The sequence below is a fragment of the Diadema antillarum genome, unplaced genomic scaffold (assembly GCF_040938485.1).
Source record: "Diadema antillarum isolate AM-2024a unplaced genomic scaffold, OU_Dant_1.0 scf00000020, whole genome shotgun sequence".
In the NCBI taxonomy this organism is placed as follows: Eukaryota; Metazoa; Echinodermata; class Echinoidea; order Diadematoida; family Diadematidae; genus Diadema; species Diadema antillarum.
In genome coordinates, this window is record NW_027270909.1 from 1,023,687 (window position 1) to 1,042,294 (window position 18,608).

General features: G+C 39.1%; 1 protein-coding gene across 1 annotated transcript in view; it reads left to right on the plus strand.

The window, feature by feature from the left end:
• LOC139728833 (hypoxia up-regulated protein 1-like) overlaps nt 1–18,608 on the plus strand; it is a 62,067-nt gene that overhangs the window by 36,230 nt on the left and 7,229 nt on the right. The window contains exons 5-16 of the mRNA XM_071639772.1: nt 3,281–3,382; nt 4,391–4,519; nt 6,626–6,803; nt 7,446–7,632; nt 8,606–8,740; nt 9,902–9,984; nt 11,085–11,217; nt 12,213–12,403; nt 13,101–13,239; nt 14,799–14,871; nt 16,853–16,977; nt 18,380–18,601. Coding sequence (XP_071495873.1) covers nt 3,281–3,382; nt 4,391–4,519; nt 6,626–6,803; nt 7,446–7,632; nt 8,606–8,740; nt 9,902–9,984; nt 11,085–11,217; nt 12,213–12,403; nt 13,101–13,239; nt 14,799–14,871; nt 16,853–16,977; nt 18,380–18,601 — 1,697 coding nt within the window. The remainder of the gene's footprint in view (nt 1–3,280; nt 3,383–4,390; nt 4,520–6,625; nt 6,804–7,445; nt 7,633–8,605; nt 8,741–9,901; nt 9,985–11,084; nt 11,218–12,212; nt 12,404–13,100; nt 13,240–14,798; nt 14,872–16,852; nt 16,978–18,379; nt 18,602–18,608) is intronic.

Below are 18,608 nucleotides of genomic sequence, written 5' to 3' on the forward strand. Positions count from 1 at the left end.
CCGAATGTTATTGCTATTCACTTTAATACATAAAAGCAAACATCCGGCATTCACTTCGTATATACGGAGTCGAATATTATTGTTATTCATTTCCGAACGTCAAAGGGACATTCGATATATTTTATCTTATTTCATTTTATTTTTAGCATCCTCCGAAGCTTAATGTTATTACTATTGATACTTTCGAACATAAAAGCAAACATCCGGCATTTCATCGTACGGAGTTAAATATTATCGTTATTCATTTCCGAACGTCAAACGGACCCACTCGACATTTCGTTATAGCATCTTTGGGAGCTAATGTTATTGCTATTTACTTTCGAAGATATCATCAAAAGCCAACATCAGACATTTATTTTGTTATCGTACGGAGTTGAATAGTATTGTTATTCATTTCCGAACGTCAAAGGGATCGTTCAAAATTTATTTTAGCATCTTCCAGAGCTGAACGATATTGCTCTTTACTTTCGAAAGTAGAAGGAAACATCGGCATTTATTTGATCATCGTACGGAGTTGAATATTTTTATTTCCGAATGTCAAAAACAAAAAATTCGACATTAGTAATACACGAAGCTGAATGTTACTGCTATTTACGTTCGACCATAAAAACAAACATCAGATATAATTTATTTCATCATCATACGGAGTTTGAATATTATTGTTATTTCCGAACGTCAAAACAAACATCAAACATTGATTTTACCATCTAAAGCAGCTGATTGTTACTGTTATTCATTTCGAAATTTTAAAGCAAACATCTGACTGTTATCTCAGCATCGTTTGGAGCAGAATATTACTACTATTCACTTCCGAATGCAAAAACAATCATCTGACATGTATTTTGGAATCTTCCAAAGCCGAATGTTATTGCTATTTACTTTCGAAAGTAAAAGCAAACATCCAACGTTTATTCAATCATCGTACGGAGTTGCAATGAATATTATTGTTCATTTCGGAACGTCAAAGGGATCACTCGACATTTCAGCATCTTCCGGAGCTATGTTATTGCTATTTACTTTCGAACATAATCATCAAACATCCGGCATTTATTTGATCATCGTACGGAGTTGAATATTTTTGTTATTTATTTTCCGAATGCCCAAAACAAAAATTCGACATTTATACGGGGCTGAATATTATTGCTATTTACGTTCGGCCATAAAAGCAAACATCAGACATTATCATCATACGGAGTTTGAATATTATTGTTATTCATTTCCGAACGTCAAAGCAAATATCAAACATAAAGCAGCTGAATGTTACCGTTATTCATTTCGAAATTTTTAAAGCAAACATCTGACAATTATTTTAACATCGTATGGAGCAGAATATTACTGCTATTCACTTCCGAACGTAAAAGCAATCATCTGACATTTATTTTGGCATCTTCCGAAGCCGAATGTTATTGCTATGAACTTTCGAAAGTAAAAGCAAACATCCGGCATTCATTTTATCATCTTACGGAGTTGAATATTATCTTTAATCATTTCCGAACGTCAAAGCAAACATTGACATTTATATCAGCATCTTCCGGAGCCGAATGTTATCCTTATTCATTTCCGAACGCAAAATCGAATATCTGACTTTAATTTTAGCACCGTACGGAGTTGAATCTTATCATTATTCGATTTCAAAAGTATAAGCAAACATCCGACATTAATTTTATTTTAGTATCATACGGCCGGAATCGAATATTACCGTTATTCATTTCCAAAATTAAAAGCAAACATCTGATATTTATTTTTAGGTTCTGACGGAGCCGATTGTTACAGCTGTTCACTTCCAAAAGTAAAGGCAAACATCCGACTATTCTGGGGGAAAATCTTCATTTCCAAAATCTTGGTGGCCCGATGTGCGTTTTTAGCCACCGTTAGTGTCGAGCGCTGCATGGTTATGGTAAGAGCGATGGTTCGAAATGTTGCTACCGAATCTATTATTGTTGCATTTCTGACACGCTTTCTTGTCAATATTACTAGTATTATGATTATCTTGTCGATTTTGCAAAGAGCGTAATTGTGTGTGTGCATCTGCTCGCAATAGTACTGCGAGTGCAAGAACGAAGAAAGTACAATTAACAGACACTGAGAATAACAGCGGTAAAAGTCACACGAACTTTAAAACAACAAGTGAGTACTCTCGCGCCGACTTTAATGCGAGGAAAAGGAAGAGGATTTTACCTTCCTTTTTGGTGACAGAAATAATATGAGGTGTAAATTGGCGACCATCAGTTAGCAAAAGTAAAATACAAATCCGAAAGAAAAATGGAAAAGAAGGGGCCAATTGAACGCAACACACACACACACACACACACACAAATAAAAGCATTCGTGTACTGAAACGCAAGATTATAGAATGACAGTGGACGGACGAATACACGTGTTCGTACACGTAGGGAACAAGGGAACAATGTACTACTAACGCCAACAGCTGGCGCTCTTACGATTTGTGGCTATGCGATGAAACGCCGTGTTCAAATTTGTAAACAAGGATGAGCGCGCGCGCAAGTGATCGCCACGCACTGAGCGCAATCGAGCGCATATGAGCGCGCTCATCCTGTGATGTTGATCGCAGGCGGAACTGTAGGTAAATTAATAAAGAAAGTGAATGAATGTTAATCAGTGATGAAAAACTTGATCAGATATTTCAGTCTTGTGCATTGCAACATAATTTACATTCAACTGTCAGTGGGGCCTAGGTAGTGAATGTGGCTACTGTATTTTCATCTTTGTAGGTTTTTGGATAATGATTGATGTAATTCTGAGTTGATTTCCACAGAGATTTTGTCATGTAGGCATTAACTCTTTCAGCATAAAACCAGTGACTACCCTTTGAGGATGAGATTGAAATTTCCATCATGTTTGATGTAAAGGAATTTTCTCTTGTCTGTTGTTCAGTGCTTCTGTATAAGGTGCTGTATACGCCAAATATTTCACGAGGTTTTTATTTTTGCAAATTTCGCGAGTCAGGTGCTATTCGCGAAATTAAAGACACAAAAAATTGACTCTGATCCCGATATGAATGTGACGTACATGTATACATTTCTCTGTTCAGTTCAGTACTCCACAATTGCGAATTCAATCACTCGCGAAATTGTTGGGAATTCCTGATTCGTGAAAATTTAGGCTCGCTATTACTTATTGCATATACAGCTGTACAGTAAGCATCAGGAATGATAATAATGGTGACTGGACTAATATTAGATAGTCACTACGATAGTTTGAGAACATTTTGTGAATTCCAACTGTTTATTGTTTCATTGTGGCTGATTTTTTTTTGCAGGTACAGCCTTTTTCAAACATGGCAGTGATCTTTCATTTCATCCAGAGGAACTGCTTGCCATTGCTCTTAATAAATCTAGAGAAAGCGCTGAGGATTTTGCTGGTGAGTTTGACACAGTTCTCTTTTGAAAATCACCTGTTAGCTAATCAAAAGAGAACCTGTAGAGAGGTAATTTTATGCAAATTGTTATGTATGATGAGGAGGTGCTACACCCTGCTGATGTTATTATTTTCCCTTCATTCCCTCCCCCTCATCCCCCTTCCCTCTCCTCCCTCCCCCCTTATCAAATGGTTTGCCCGACACACTTCAGCCATCAACTGCATGATTTTAGTCACCTGCATGTACAGTTAACTTAGTATTAAAGGGTACGCAAACCCAAAGAGCAATGTGTATTGAGTGAAAGCAGCAGCATCAGTAGAACACATCAGCGAAAGTTTGAGGAAAATCTGACAATTGATGCAATAGTTATGAATTTTTAATGTTTTGGTGTTTGAACCGCTGGATGAGGAGACTACTACAGGTTATGACGTATGAGTAGACAACAATACAAAGAAAATAAAGAAAATTCAACAAAAATTCACTTTTCTAGCATTATGAAAGAGCACTTGACTAACCGCTTTCAGAAAGCAGGGGGAATAATTGCTACCCTTAACATATGTCAGTATCAAGTTGATGGAATTTGTAATTTTCATGAAAAATGAATTTTTGTGGAATTTTCTTTTTATTTTCTTTATGTTGTTGTCCACTCACACGTCATAACCTCTAGTAGTCTCCTCATCCAGCGGTTCCAACACCAAAACTTAAAGAAATTCATAACTTTTGCATCAATTGTCAGATTTTCTTCAAACTTTCGCTGATGTGTTCTGCTAATGTTGCTGCTTTCACTCAATCCACATTGCTCTTTAGGCTTGCGTTCCCTTTAAAGTTCAACCTTACCTCAGTGTATTACAAGACATATAATATGCAGATTTCTAGTATAGTTCAGTTTGCAGTGGGAGTCATATTTGTCTGAATTTCACATGAAATTTTGATTTTTCGTTTAAGCCTTTTTGGCACATGACCAGCAAACTTACGCATGGATTCTGCAATCACATCAAATTTTATCTCCAGAGCAAATCATCAAAGATGCAGTGATAACAGTCCCAGCTTTCTTCAACCAGGCTGAGAGAAGATCAGTCCTGTATGCAGCGGAGCTGGCTGGCCTCAGGGTGTTACAGCTTATGAACACCAATGCAGCAGGTTAGTGTGTATACATAGATTACAAAACTCTTAGAACCCCAGGGTCTCAGGGTGTTACAGCTTATGAACACCAATGCAGCAGGTTAGTGTATATACGCAGATTAACCCTCAGAACCCCAGGACCTCAGGGTGTTACAGCTTATGAACACCAGTGCGACAGCTGAGTTTAAACAGTGGACTCCCGTTATAACGAAGTCCTCCAAACCGGCAGTTTTCTTTCGTTATATCGAAATTTCGTTATAACAGAACAAATAAACAATAAAAACACATAAAATGGATAATGTTGCAGCCCTAATTTTTACTTTGTTGTAACCGGAATTTCGTTATAACCGTGTTTGTTATAACGGGAGTGCACTGTACACACAGATTAACCCTCAGAACCCCAGTGAATGACAGGTATTTACCTAGTCATAAATTCATTTCATGAAAACCAAGTGCAAAATGGTAATGATGATAGATATTGTAGGTTATGTATCACCTTTACAAAGAAAAAATGTATTTCCTGAATATCCTGAAAACACATTTGCAGAGCTTTATTGCATAACAAGTTATCTCCATTGTTGTTAATGTTTAGATATTTGTGATGAAAACTGCTGAAAAAAACAAAGAGAATTCTTAGGAATATTTCTTGTTGTGTAAAAAGTTAGGTATCACTGTTAAGGTTTTATTTTTTGCTCTGTGGAATGATGGACTTTATCTATTTTCTTGTTTTTGGTGGCACTTAATCCATTATGCTATCAAACTCTTCATTTCTTTAGTGTTACTCATGTTCCGATGTAATGATACAACTTCAAATAATGATGACAACAATCTTTTGATTATTATACCCCCGCCAAACGAAGGTTGAAGGGGGTATATAGGAATCAGCGGACGGTCGGTCGGGCGGTCGGTCGGGCGGTCGGGCGGTCGGTCGGGCGGTCGGTCGGGCGGTCGGTCGGGCGGTCGGTCCGTTGCAAATCTTGCGTCGCGAACTACTTCCTCAGTTTTCAACCGATTCCCATAAAACTTGGCACAGATGTGTGCCTTGGGTTGTAGATGTGCAAGACATATTTTTTGACAGTACCCAAAAGTACGTTGCCATGGTAACGGCATATTATGGGCAAAAATGGGTACAAATCTTGCGTCGCGAACTCCTCCCACAGTTTTTGATCAATTTTCATGAAATTAGGTACAGATGTTCATCTGAATATGTTAATGTGCAAGACACATATTTCCGCAGTGGCAAAAAGTGCGTTGCCATGGTAACGGCATGTTATTGGTAAAATATAGGGCAAAATGCTTCATGGCAAAACTGCTTCATCAGTGTTCTTCCAATTCTCATGGAATTCATATTGAATGTTTGTCTTAGGATATAGGTCAGCATGACACATTTCTTGACAGTGACAAAAAGTATACTGCCATGGTAACAGCTCACATATTATGAGCCAAAATGATGGAAAATTTTGTGTTGCAAACTACTTCCTCAGTTTTTGCCCAATTTCCATGAAACTTGGTACAGATGTGTGCCTTTGGTTGTAGATGTGCAAGACGCATTTTTCGACAGTACCCGAAAGTACGTTGCCATGGTAACGGCATATTAATGGCAGAAGATCAAGGAAAGATCTTGCGGATTTAACTACTTCCTCAGTTTTTTGACCAAAGCTTATGAAATGTTGTTTTGACCAAAGCTTATGAAATGTTGTTTGGTGGGGGTATAACCAGTCGCTGTAGCTACATTTCTAGTTACTTTTTTGCTGCAGTGTGTAGCTGAAGACACATCACTTACAATATATACGTTATGTTTCTTAAGCCTAGAATTCCACTGAATGGATCTTGCGAGACAATTATCACAAACATATAATCAAAAGCCACAGTGATGGACCTTTAAATAGGTAAAATACCGTTTTAGAGTTTTGCTATTGGTTTTCTATTTCATTTTTGTTATTGGAGGTAATTTTTTGGTGTTCTGCTAATTCCAGGAATATCAGCTGACTCGCAAAATTTGAAGAAATAACACCACCACAAATATATATTGCTGTATATAGTATATTCAGTACTTAAACCATTTTATTGTATTTGTGATGTAATTAAACAATTCTCGACTTGTTCTGGATATTACCACTGTAGTTTCACTGAACTACGGGGCTTTCAGGCGCAGCGACTTCAACGCCACGGCCCACAACATCATGTTCTACGACATGGGGGCAGGCAGCACCACGGCGACCATCGTCAGCTACCAGCTGGTGAAGACGAAAGAGAAGGGGATCGTGGAGACGAACCCTCAGGCTTCCATCAAGGGGGTTGGGTGAGTTCTGCTACACTGTGTTGCCATGGGATACACAAGGGGGTCAGAGAACTGTTACTCTACTAAAGACCAGCATTTAGGTCTTACGTCCTCATCCCCATGAAATCTTGTTTCTTTCACTCTAATCCTGTGGATTTTTCTTTCGTAAATATCAACAAAAGAGAGCATGTTAGAGAGAGAAGAAAAAAAAAACCATGAAAGAAATTTCAACAGAGATTGTGTTTCTTGTAAATTTTCATTGAAAGTTCTATATGCTCATGTAGATTGTAACAATGATAACGAAATGCTAATAGTTTAATAATAATAATGATAAAAGTTATTCATATTATCAGTTTGCATATCACTGAGTCTAGTAGTATTTCTTGTAAAAGCAGTAGTAGTAGTAGTAGTAGTAGTAGTAGTAGGAGGAGGAGTAGTAGTAGTAGAAGTAGTAGTAGTAGTAGTAGTAGTAGTAGAAGTAGTAGTAGTAGTAGTAGTAGTAGTAGTAGTAGTAGTAGTAGTAATAGTAGAAGTAGTATTAGTAGTAGAAGTAGTTATTGTAGTAGTAGAAGTAGTAAAAGAAATTGAAGTATCCGTTGAAGAAGTATCAGCATTAACAAAACCCAATCGATTTCTTGATTATTTCTTCTTCTTTTTTCAAAGTTTTGACCGAACACTTGGTGGCCTGGAGTGGGAGATTCGTCTGCAGCAGTACCTGGCCAAGCTCTTCAACGATCAAGGGAAGACGTCAAACAAAGTAGAAAGCTCAGACCGAGCCATGGCCAAGCTGTTGAAGGAGGCCAAGCGAGTCAAGAAGGTGCTCAGTGCAAACACTGACATCACTTCACAGGTATGGGACTAAGGTCATAGCAAGTACTTCCGTCAATAGGACTAGGACAAGTAGGGAATGAGGCCCTTAGTATGCATACTATGTATTAACAGCATGATGGTTTTATGACTAAAAGTTGAACACTCCTTAATAGAGAACTGAATAATGCCACAATGTTCAACGATTTGGGGTAGTGTTTCCACGTAGAAAGGAAAATTTTCTTGTGTGCTGGTATAGAAGTGCCAAGTCACATCAAATCATATCAGAGCTTGATGTATATGTCCATAAGATTTTAGACAGTTGTCAGTGTATGACAAACTTAGAGCGCTCCTTTTTTACACCACAAGGAGTGGTGGTGTGAGCAAGCATTGAAAATTGAGGGCAGCAAGCACATTCAATGATGTAAGAAAGCTTGCCTTCTTACAAACGATGTGTTCTTCATTCAACTTTTACTTGAAGGATCATGCTCTTTATTCCTTTTGTTGCATTGGGATATAATAGTCTGGTTAGTGTCTGTCTGTTTCAAAAGACAATGGTGGTTTACATGGGGTGATTCACCCGTTGCTATTAAATTTGGCAGCACCTGCAGTGACTGAAGGGGTCAGTGGTCAAGTGGTAGGTCAAGTGCAGGTGCTGCAGACCAAGTCAATTATATCTCATAGGTATATGTTAGAACTGTGCTTCTCAACCAGTGGGCTACAAATCTCTCACAGGTGTGCCATGATCTCTTTCCAAAATATTAAAAATAAAACAATTCATATTCAATCTAACTGGGCCTCAAAGAACTTTGAAGGAGCCAAAGTGGGCTTCAGATGAAAAAAGGTTAGAAGCATGGTGTAAAAACATCTACACATGACTTCCAAATTACATGTGAAATGGGTCTAGCTTTCTCAGTCTCACCCAGCTATGGTTTGTCTGTGACTCTGTGTCTGTCTGTCTGTCTGTCTGTTTGTTTGTTTGTATGACTGTCCATCTGGTCACTTTTCGCCACCAGATCGAGGGTCTGCTGGATGACCAGGACTTCCGAGCCCACATCACCAGGGCAGAGCTGGAAGAGATGTGTGCTGACCTGTTTGAGAGAGTGGGCGGTCCCGTTGACCGAGCACTCCAGGCCTCTGAGATGACCATGGTCAGTGTCCTGAGTGGCTTCTATAAAAAAAATGACCCTTTCATTCATAAGACATAATGGAGTCACTGGTTTACTTAAAGAAAGAGAGGAACAAGCATATTTCAGCTGATTAAAAAAGAAAGTTTTTTTTTTCTATCAACTTACACAAATTAATTAATTTGGTTATTAGTATTAGTACAGATAATGAAATTGTTTTTGTCTTATTTTTGTATATGTTTAAGTAATTTTATTTTTTTATGTTCTAGGAGAAAAGAAGGAATAATCTATACAATGTAGGTCAAATATCTTTCTCAATCTCAAACATTAGGATGTTAGGAGTTGTACGTAATGCATTTTACTAATATAAGGAATGTTGCCAAAGTGAGCTGGTCAGGTAGTCGGGTATGTGCCAAGCACTTTCTTTATCGAATGGTGTTGTGTATCATATTTGGAGTTCACAGTCACCATCAGTCACAACAAAGATAGTCTATAATCACCTAGTTACCAAAATACTGATATTTCCTTGTATGTGACGGATGACAAAGTCTGTTGAAAATAATTGAATGTCAGCATTCTCTGTTTACAGGAATTAATTTAAGTGTATGGCACAATGTGCCTGGTTGATACCGTTTGCTGACTTTTGCTAGTCACCTAGGGCGATCCACAAGGGTTAGCAGGGGTTGGCGTTTTCTTGTGTGGGTGGGTAGGGGACCACTTCTCTGGGTTTGGCATCCTGCTCTTTGCAATGAATGAATAAAGTGGGATCTTTTACGTGCATGAGTTGTGGCTAACTGACACATGAGACCTCCATTTAATGTCCTATTCGAGGGACAGAGTGTTTTGCCTCTTACTAAGAGGGGATGGAATACTTACAACATTGCTCAGTGAGACTTGGGAATCAAACCCAGTACCCCCTTGGATCTGAAGGCAGTCACACTCACACTATCACGGCCCCTGCCACTAAAGTGAATTCAGTTGGCGCACGCCACAATACCTGGCCATTACAAAAAGTAGGAGAGCCTCTTTCATAATATACAATGTAGCCTTAAACATACTATCAATACTTAGAATCACTCACTGGAAATAATGAACAACCATAGATAGCGACACTGAACTACTCTCATCGACATTAATAAACCTTTGTCCTTCATCTTCTCCCTTCATGACCATGACCTTGTCCAGGATGAAATTGACCAGGTCATTCTGGTTGGTGGTGGAACCAGAATTCCAAAGGTCCAGGAGACTCTACTCAAAGTGACCGGCAAGTAAGTCAAGTCTCATCAGGCTATGAGGTTTTGTTTGTTTGTTTGTTTGTTTGGTTGGTTGGTTGGTTGGTTGGTTGGTTGGTTGGTTGGTTGGTGGTGGTGGTGGTGGTGGTGGTGGTGGTTGTTGTTGTTGTTGTTGTTGTTGTTGTTGTTGTTGTTGTTGTTGTTGTTGTTGTTGTTGTTGTTGTCGTTGTCGTTGTCGTGTCGTTGTCGTTGTCGTTGTCGTTGTCGTTGTCGTTGTCGTTGTCGTTGTCGTTGTCGTTGTCGTGTCGTTGTCGTTGTTGTTGTTGTTGTATCGTACTGTGCAGGACATGGATGTGACATTGCTGCAAATGTTAGAGACTAAAGAAAGGCAATGCACACAGTGGGGGTATGTAACTCAGGGGTAGAATAGCTTGATGTTGAAGAGCAATATTGACTAGTCAAAATTCATCATTGTGTAATAACTTTCTACAAGTTGATGTCATGAATTGTCAGATATATCAACCGTAAACATTCCATTTATATGATTAGAGTAACACCTTTAGGGATTTACATGTATGACTAATCAGCATTAAGATTAGGATTTGGATTAAGAGTGATAGGCAATCATCTTCTCTGATGTCTATTTATCTGCTAAAACTTGGGATCTTTGACTGGCATGTGTATTTGTAGATGATATCAAAAATGTCATTTTAACTGTACATCACAGTAAGCTTCAAGTTGACAAGTTTGTTCTAATGACACTTCACCCCAGGGCCCTGTTTTATGAAGAGTTAAAATTGATTATATAGTTGATTTCAACTGTAAGTCTATGGCAGCCTGTGTGGTAAGGAAATTTAAAATCGATTTTATCTTTTGATAAAACGGGGCCCAGAAATGGTTTGAATCAGATTTAGTTCAACTAAACTTTGTGTTATACAGAATAGGTGAGTAAACAGTAGGCAAACATACATTAGAGAAAGTTGGAGAAATTGAAATATTTGCAGATTAACAATCTATTTGATTGAACAATTCTCCCCTCCCCCCCCCCAAAAAAAAAGGAAAAAATGAGTTGCCTTTGGGGAAACCTTTTATGGATGTTACCCGACTCAATGAACCTCTCGCTCTCTGTGCCCCAGGAAGGAGCTAGGGAAGAGTATCAATGCAGACGAAGCGGCGGCGCTGGGAGCCGTCTACCATGCAGCTCATCTCAGCAAGGGCTTCAAAGTCAAGAAATTTGTTGTCAAGGATGCCAACGTCTACCCCATCCAGGTGAGAGGTCATGACAAAGGGTCATGTCAAAGGTCATGACACAGGTCATGACACACGGTAGTGTCAGAGGTCAAAATCTTTTCATGCGGATGTCTGTTTGCATTGTGAAACTTTGATAAGGTCATCATTCTCTTAACTAATGAGATTGAAGTTTTAGGTCAGGAGATCATGTCAGTGCCATGTGTGTTCTCTGGTTGACCTCTTTTTCATTGAAATTAATTATTAATGTTGATGTAGGGCAATTTGTTAATCAGTTGCAATAAAGACCTCTGTTTTAGTGAGTATGTCAAGCTGAATTAGTGTGTGTGATATCAGAATTAACATTTTGCAGAATTATGCGATTTAGATACACATCATTTTTTAGTCAACGTCCATCTTAATGACTGGAAACCGGTCTTCCATTGTCCCTCCTGCTCTGCCCCCCCCCCCCCCCCCCGACTCTCTAATGTGATCCAAAGTCTTGGATTGTCAGTATTCACACTTGGTATCTTCAGCTCAAATGCGTATCTGGGCAATTACCCCCTGAGGGCAATTACCCCCCCCCCCCCCCCCCCCCCCCCCCCCCCCCCCCGGCTAAATACTAGGTTAGGTAAGGTTAGAGTAAATATTAGGGTTACAGGAGTTTGGGTTAGGATTGATTAGGTTCATGATTGGGCTTAGGATTAGGGCCGGGGAAGGGTTCGGGGTAATTGCCCAGGGGGTAATTGCCCTAGACCCCTCAAATGGTATGAAGCCAGATTGGGGTTCCACTTTGCACGTGAGCAGAAAAAGGCCATTTGTTCCAACAGGACATGTTGGTTTTAAAATTCACTGAGATAAGCATCTGTGATGTAGTGATTATTCAAGTTATCATGCTTAACCAACTGATAAAAAAAAGGAAAGATGATTTGTACCCATGTGCACATGAGCTAACTCCGAATTGGCTTATACTCCTAGTCTTTTGGAGATAGACGTGTATTAGATAATCCCTTATGATATGTTGTCTTCTCATGCAGGTTGATTTTGAGCGATCTCTGACGGACGACGACGGACGTGAGGTCACCCGCTCCGTCAAGCGAACACTGTTTGGGGTCAGCAACCCCATCCCCCAGAAGAAGGTCATGACTTTTAACAAGCACTTTGAGGACTTCCAGTTCCGGGTCAACTATGGGGACGTAGAAAAGGTCATGACACCGGAAGACTTTGAGTAAGTTACTGTCTAAAGTGTTGCCAGAATTGGTTTTGCTTCATCACAACTTATACCAAACTTTTGTTGATATGGAAATGCCAAGTCAAATGTGTCTATGTTTAATGCATCAGCTGTAGTTCACTCACATTGTGTTTTCTGTCAACTTTAGCAGTTTCTTTCATACAGATTCTTTCATACAGATCCACAGCCGAGTCGATAATTCAGCACATGTGGATATTTTGTGTGCATTGCCTACATGTACATGTATGTATTGTCATATACATTTACGCAGTATGTGTACACGTGTGTGCTTCATACGTTGAACAATGCCGGTATTGATCGAGTTGTTGCACAGTAGCATGCAAAGGCATACTTCAAACAGGATTTACACTATTAAGTGCATTACTGTGATTGAATATCTGGTGAATGTAGTGTTGGCCATGACTGAACGCTAGCCATGAATGACATTCAAGGCTGCAACACGGAAAAATGTGCTGAATTATCGGCTCGGCTGTGGATCTGTATGGGTCTGTGGCCGCTATAGACAGGTTAAAGTCTACCATGGGAGGCAAAACAGGTGGCTGTTATACACAGGGTTTATAACTTAGCTTTTCTCTTGGGAGATTTTTCAGTGGCCGCATACAGCAGTTGGCCGCTAAGGCAGGTTTGACTAATTTTAATCATTATGTCATTATATGTTTACCATTCTCCCCAGAGCCTTCACGTCCGTCAAGCTGAGTGAAGTGTCGTTGAAAGGTGTGAAGACTGCCTTGGAGAAGAATGTTGGCTCGGAATCCAAAGGCATCAAGGCCCACTTTAGGATGGATGACAGTGGTATACTGCACCTCGATGGGGTACGTTTCATCCCCCTTATTGCCACTTGGTCTACTATCAGATGGTCTACTTCCCAGTTCGTCTAACAACACTACGGCTAGCCTCGTTTGGTCTGCTATCAATTTCGTCTAATGCCTGTTTGGTCTAATCCTTATTTAGTCTAATGCCCAGTTTGGCTAATTATCTTCTCGTCTAACGACCAAATGGTCTAATTGCAATTTTGTCTCCTTGGATTTTCCCCACTTTGTGTAATAAAATGTGGGTATTAGACGAAATGGGCAGAGCCCATCTGGAAGTAGACCAACTGATAATTAGGCTAAGTGACAATTGGACTAAATGGTCATTAGACGGACTGGCTGTAGACCAAACGGGATTAGACCATGTGGGTTCAGACTAAATGGCTATTAGAGGAAGTGGGAGTAGACCAAGTGATAGATCACCCGTTTCACCCCCCTTCGGAAGCTTACTTGCTCTGAAAGGTTTACTGGCTCCTAAAGGTTTAATTACCTCTTAATAGATATTGGGCAATAAATGCTAGAAGAAATCCTCTACAACTGGTTGTCAAGACATAAATATTTCATTAATGGCTGAAATAAAGGGAGAGAATGATGCTTTTCTCCTTTTGTGTTATTTGTATCATTTTGGATTAAATCTTAGTTTTCGGGTAAACTGTGCTTCGAAACATCCATATTAACCGCCTAATAAATGTATTGTATTATTATTATTGTTCTCTCATCTGGATTTTCATTTGATTACACAACATTAATGCAATATTTTGCAGATCATCAGGAATCATACATAGTTCTGCTACACTGTACATCTGATTATGATTGTATGAAGAATTTGAATGCAAAACAGATAAATGCCATTTTCAAAGTTTTACAGGTAAAGTCATCTATGAATAGAGAAAGATTAAATCTTTTCAATGATACTACACTCATTACATAGCAAGAAATATATTTGAAGATTATCACATATATTTTAAATATTTCTTTGTTTTTAGCAAGTCCAATATAGAATATCTCAAGTTGACGAAAATAGATATATCAGTTTTTTGCATTTAAGCTCTTTGTATATTATGTGAATATAAAATTGTAGTTGATTTTCTATCTGTTAGAAGCAAACTCTTGCCTGATTGTACAATGTAGGTATGTGACCTAGACTCTATAGTTTATGGTTGATCCAAGTCACTGCTTTTGACCTCATGTGGGAAAGTCTCAGTGAATGTTCATCTGATCATCTCAGCCATCCTTTTAGCTTGAAGGCATACAGAGTTTCTCGAATAGAACATCATAATTTTTTAAAAGGTATTCTACTTCACAAATCATTGATACAGTGGACTCCTGTTATAACGAAGTCCTCGAGACCGACAGTTTTCTTTCGTCATATCAGAATTTCATTATAACCAAACAGATAAACAATAAAAACGCATAGTGGGGATAATGTTTCGGCTCTAATTTTTTCTTCGATCTAACTGGAATTTTGTTATAACCATGTTCGTTATAATGGGAGTACACTGTATATGTATTATATGTTATTGTGTGTAGATTAAATGAAAAGTGATCCTTTCTATCACCAGGTGGAATCTGTATTTGAAACGGTTCAGAATGTGACGGATAATGAGACCCAAGAGGAACAATCCACACTGGCCAGTGAGTCAAACAAGAGTTGCATTCCTATTTTGATGTCCCCACTTTTTGTTTATTCAAAAAATTTGTGAATGTGTACTGTTTTAGTGTCTCCTTTTTGTTTAAAAAAAAAAAATCTTTGTGTTGTACTTGCCTAACATTGATGAGTATTAGTGCGAAGGGCTACAGTCGCTAAATTTATGACCAAAACTTGGTTTGATGATAATCTTTTAGTACGGACACTGTGGGAGAGATGTAAGCAGTTATCATCATTATTTCTCCATATTTGCAAATGCACTCTGTGGGTTTGACCAATATAACAATGTGTGAAAATTTGAGAAACTTTAAAATTCCACGTACTTTCTTAGTTTAAGGCCAAGTTAGAAGAAACATGATATATTCTGTTTGCCTTATTTTTAATACTCTCCCTATTAGAGTCAACTTAAACTTACTTTGGAAATGCACTTGAAAGTCTTCAAAAAGCTTCTTCCCTCCCATCTCCACATGAAAGCCCCCTGATGCTCATGTGAACAGTAATGATTCTGTGTTTGAATTCTCAGTGGGCCTTATTGCCAGCTGAACAGACAAGAATCAGGCCACCCAAGATGAAAACTGTTCCTTTTTCCCCCTCATTTTATAAGATATGTAATAATCTTGCCCCATCTTCTTTCAAAGACTTGATTTCTTTCCACTCCTCCACTTCAACCCGTTCTCTCCGTTCTTCCTCCACTCTCCAATTGTCACGTGGTCCCCGCACCTGTACCCATTATTGTCCCCGCCGAACGAGTTCGAGCAGGGGACTATGAAACGGGCTCCGTACGTGTGTGTGTCCGTGCGTCCGTCCGTGCGTCCGTCCGTCCGTGCGTCCGTGTGTGCGTCCGTGTGTGATCAGAATGTTCAATTTGCTACTTCTCTGTCATTTATGAGCCAATTTTGATTCTGTTTGCTTTATATGATAGCACTACATGGGAGCTTTAAAACTTGTACACAGAATTTCAGTTGTGACCTTTGACCTTGACCTTTGACCTATATTGTGCATTTTGCTACAAAATGCTACTCCTTCGCCATTTCTAACCCGATTTCGATTCCGTTTGCTTTATGTGATGGCACTAGGTGAGGGCTTCAAAACTTCTACACAGAATTTTGACCTTTGACTTCTTTGACCTTTGACCTTGATTTTTGACCTATATTGTACATTTTGCTACAAAATGCTACTCCTTCGCCATTTCTAACCCGATTTCAATTCCGTTTGCTTTATGTGATGGCACTAGGTGAGGGCTTCAAAACTTCTACACAGAATTTTGACCTTTGACTTCTTTGACCTTTGACCTTGATTTTTGACCTATATTGTACATTTTGCTACAAAATGCTACTCCTTCGCCATTTCTAACCCGATTTCGATTCCGTTTGCTTTATATGATGGCACTAGTTGAGGGCTTCAAAACTTCTACACAGAATTTTGACCTTTGACTTCTTTGACCTTTGACCTTGATTTTTGACCTATATTGTGCATTTTGCTACAAAATGCTACTCCTTCGCCATTTCTAACCCAATTTCGATTCCATTTGCTTTATGTGATGGCACTAGGTGAGGGCTTCAAAACTTCTACACAGAATTTTGGCCTTTGACTTCTTTGACCTTTGACCATGATTTTTGACCTATATTGCACATTTCGTTACAAAATGCTACTTCCGGCGGGGACATATATTACGCACCGCGTAATTTCTACTTTTCCTTGTTCTGATAGGGCTTTTCTGTTATTTCCCCATCTCTTTGGAACAAACTCTCTCTATATATTCGTAATGCTGAAAGTGTTGATAAGCTCAAATCATTGCTGAAAACTTATCTATTTCCTCAATCCTATTTTTGTTGTTCTTGTTGTTGTTATATGATATGTACATAATGCTGTATCTTACTTCAATATTTTTTTTTTTTTTTTGGATTAATGCGCTTAGAAACATCACTATATTATGCTAAAGTGTTATTCATTATCATTATCATTTAGAGCTCGGTAGCACCATCAGTCGATTCTTCTCCGGAGGATCAAGCGGCACTGACGATGAGGATACCAAGACAGAGACGGAGGAGGAAGAGGATAGAGGAGCGGAGAGTGAGATGGAGGCAGATCAGGTGAGAGGTTACTGTTAACCCTAACTTACCTGGGCTATCTAACGAGCTTGAATTCCTGGGGGGCATAATGGCCCCCCCCTTCAGATCTCGGCCGTTGATCGCGCGATCGCCACAAAAATTTCCCATGAACATAAAGCTGGATGTAATCTACAAGACTGTTCAGTTAAATTTTCAAAAGATTTGCATTTTCTATTTTGAATTGATTAATTATGCAAATGTATGCAAAACACCTCATTTTCGTCTGTAATTGGCTTATAAAAGCTTATGGAATGCTGATTTTTGGTGAAAATATTCCTAGTGACATTCCGAACATTTGTGCATAAAAAAAATTCAGTATCAAAATTGATTTCTTATGTTTTTTATTGTTTTATCAATTTTTTATGTATTTCGTTGTTTTTTCGAACTTTTGTTTTTGTTGTTTTATTCGGCAGAATTTGTCATACACATTTTTTGAAGCATAATTATACTAAAATAAATTGATTACAGCCATTGAAATTAAAAATATGAATCTTTATAAAAATCAATTGAAAAAACACAATTTGTATTGACTTTGTACACAAAATCACGTTTTTGAGCAATTTTGGGGTTGACGAAAATTTTTTGAAGGGGCGTGGCTTCGGAACGGTATGCCCGGGCGCAACAAATTTGGTCTCAAAAGTTGCGCGAGACTTGAAAGTAAAAAGTCAGTGAGCGGCGCGGTCAAAAAATTTTGCGCACCGGAATGGTCGCAGAATTCGTCAAGGGGGGGGGGGGGGGGCATTATGCCCCCCCCCCCCCCCCCCCCCCCCCCCCCCAGGTAAGTTAGGGTTAACTCTTTATGTGCCAATAGTGTAATCCCCCTGTGTGCCATGTTATTCTGAGACAGCAACATAGTCATGCTTTGGGGAAACATTCTGCTTTTCAAATCTTTGTAATTTTTATAGATTTGAAATGTAGTGAGCAAAGTTCTAGAGAAAATGCCAAGCCTTGCTTTAAAGTAAATGTATGACAAATCAGTGTTGATTTTTCTTTCAACTGACCAGTAGTTACATTGACTTTTGACTACATTGACTACAATGACTTTTGCATAAAAACCAGTAACAGAAACTTAGAATTTACATGCAAATCCAGAAGGAAACACAGCTTGCTGGTCAATCACCACATAAAATGCAAGCCATATTTGATGGGAACAGAATCGCGAGAAACGCTTTCATTGTACTGTGGCATTTGGCATTTTGCCGATCAGTTTGGGCGGGTTTTTGTGTTTGAGCAGAATATGCAAAATTGGCACACCGTCGACTGAGTCGGGCATGCAAATTACGTCGCTCATAAAGAGTTAACTCTAATCAGGCTGAGCTATTCCAGGGGAGTTGAGAGCGGAAAAGAAGAATCTAATTTTGACCTTTCCCATTTTGTGAGACAGGAGGAAAAAACTGAGACGACCTCAGAGGAAGGACAGACAGAGGAGGGAGCATCAGACACGGATCAGGGTGAAGTGGATACCGACCAAACAGCTGGACAGGAGACTAGTGATAGCCAGGACCAGCAGGAAGGTGGAGAAGGGGCTGATGGGAAGGAAGGAGAGGATGCTGGGAAGCCAGAGGATGCTGGGAAGGCAGAGGAGAAGGAAGAAGGGGGAGAACAGGTTTGTT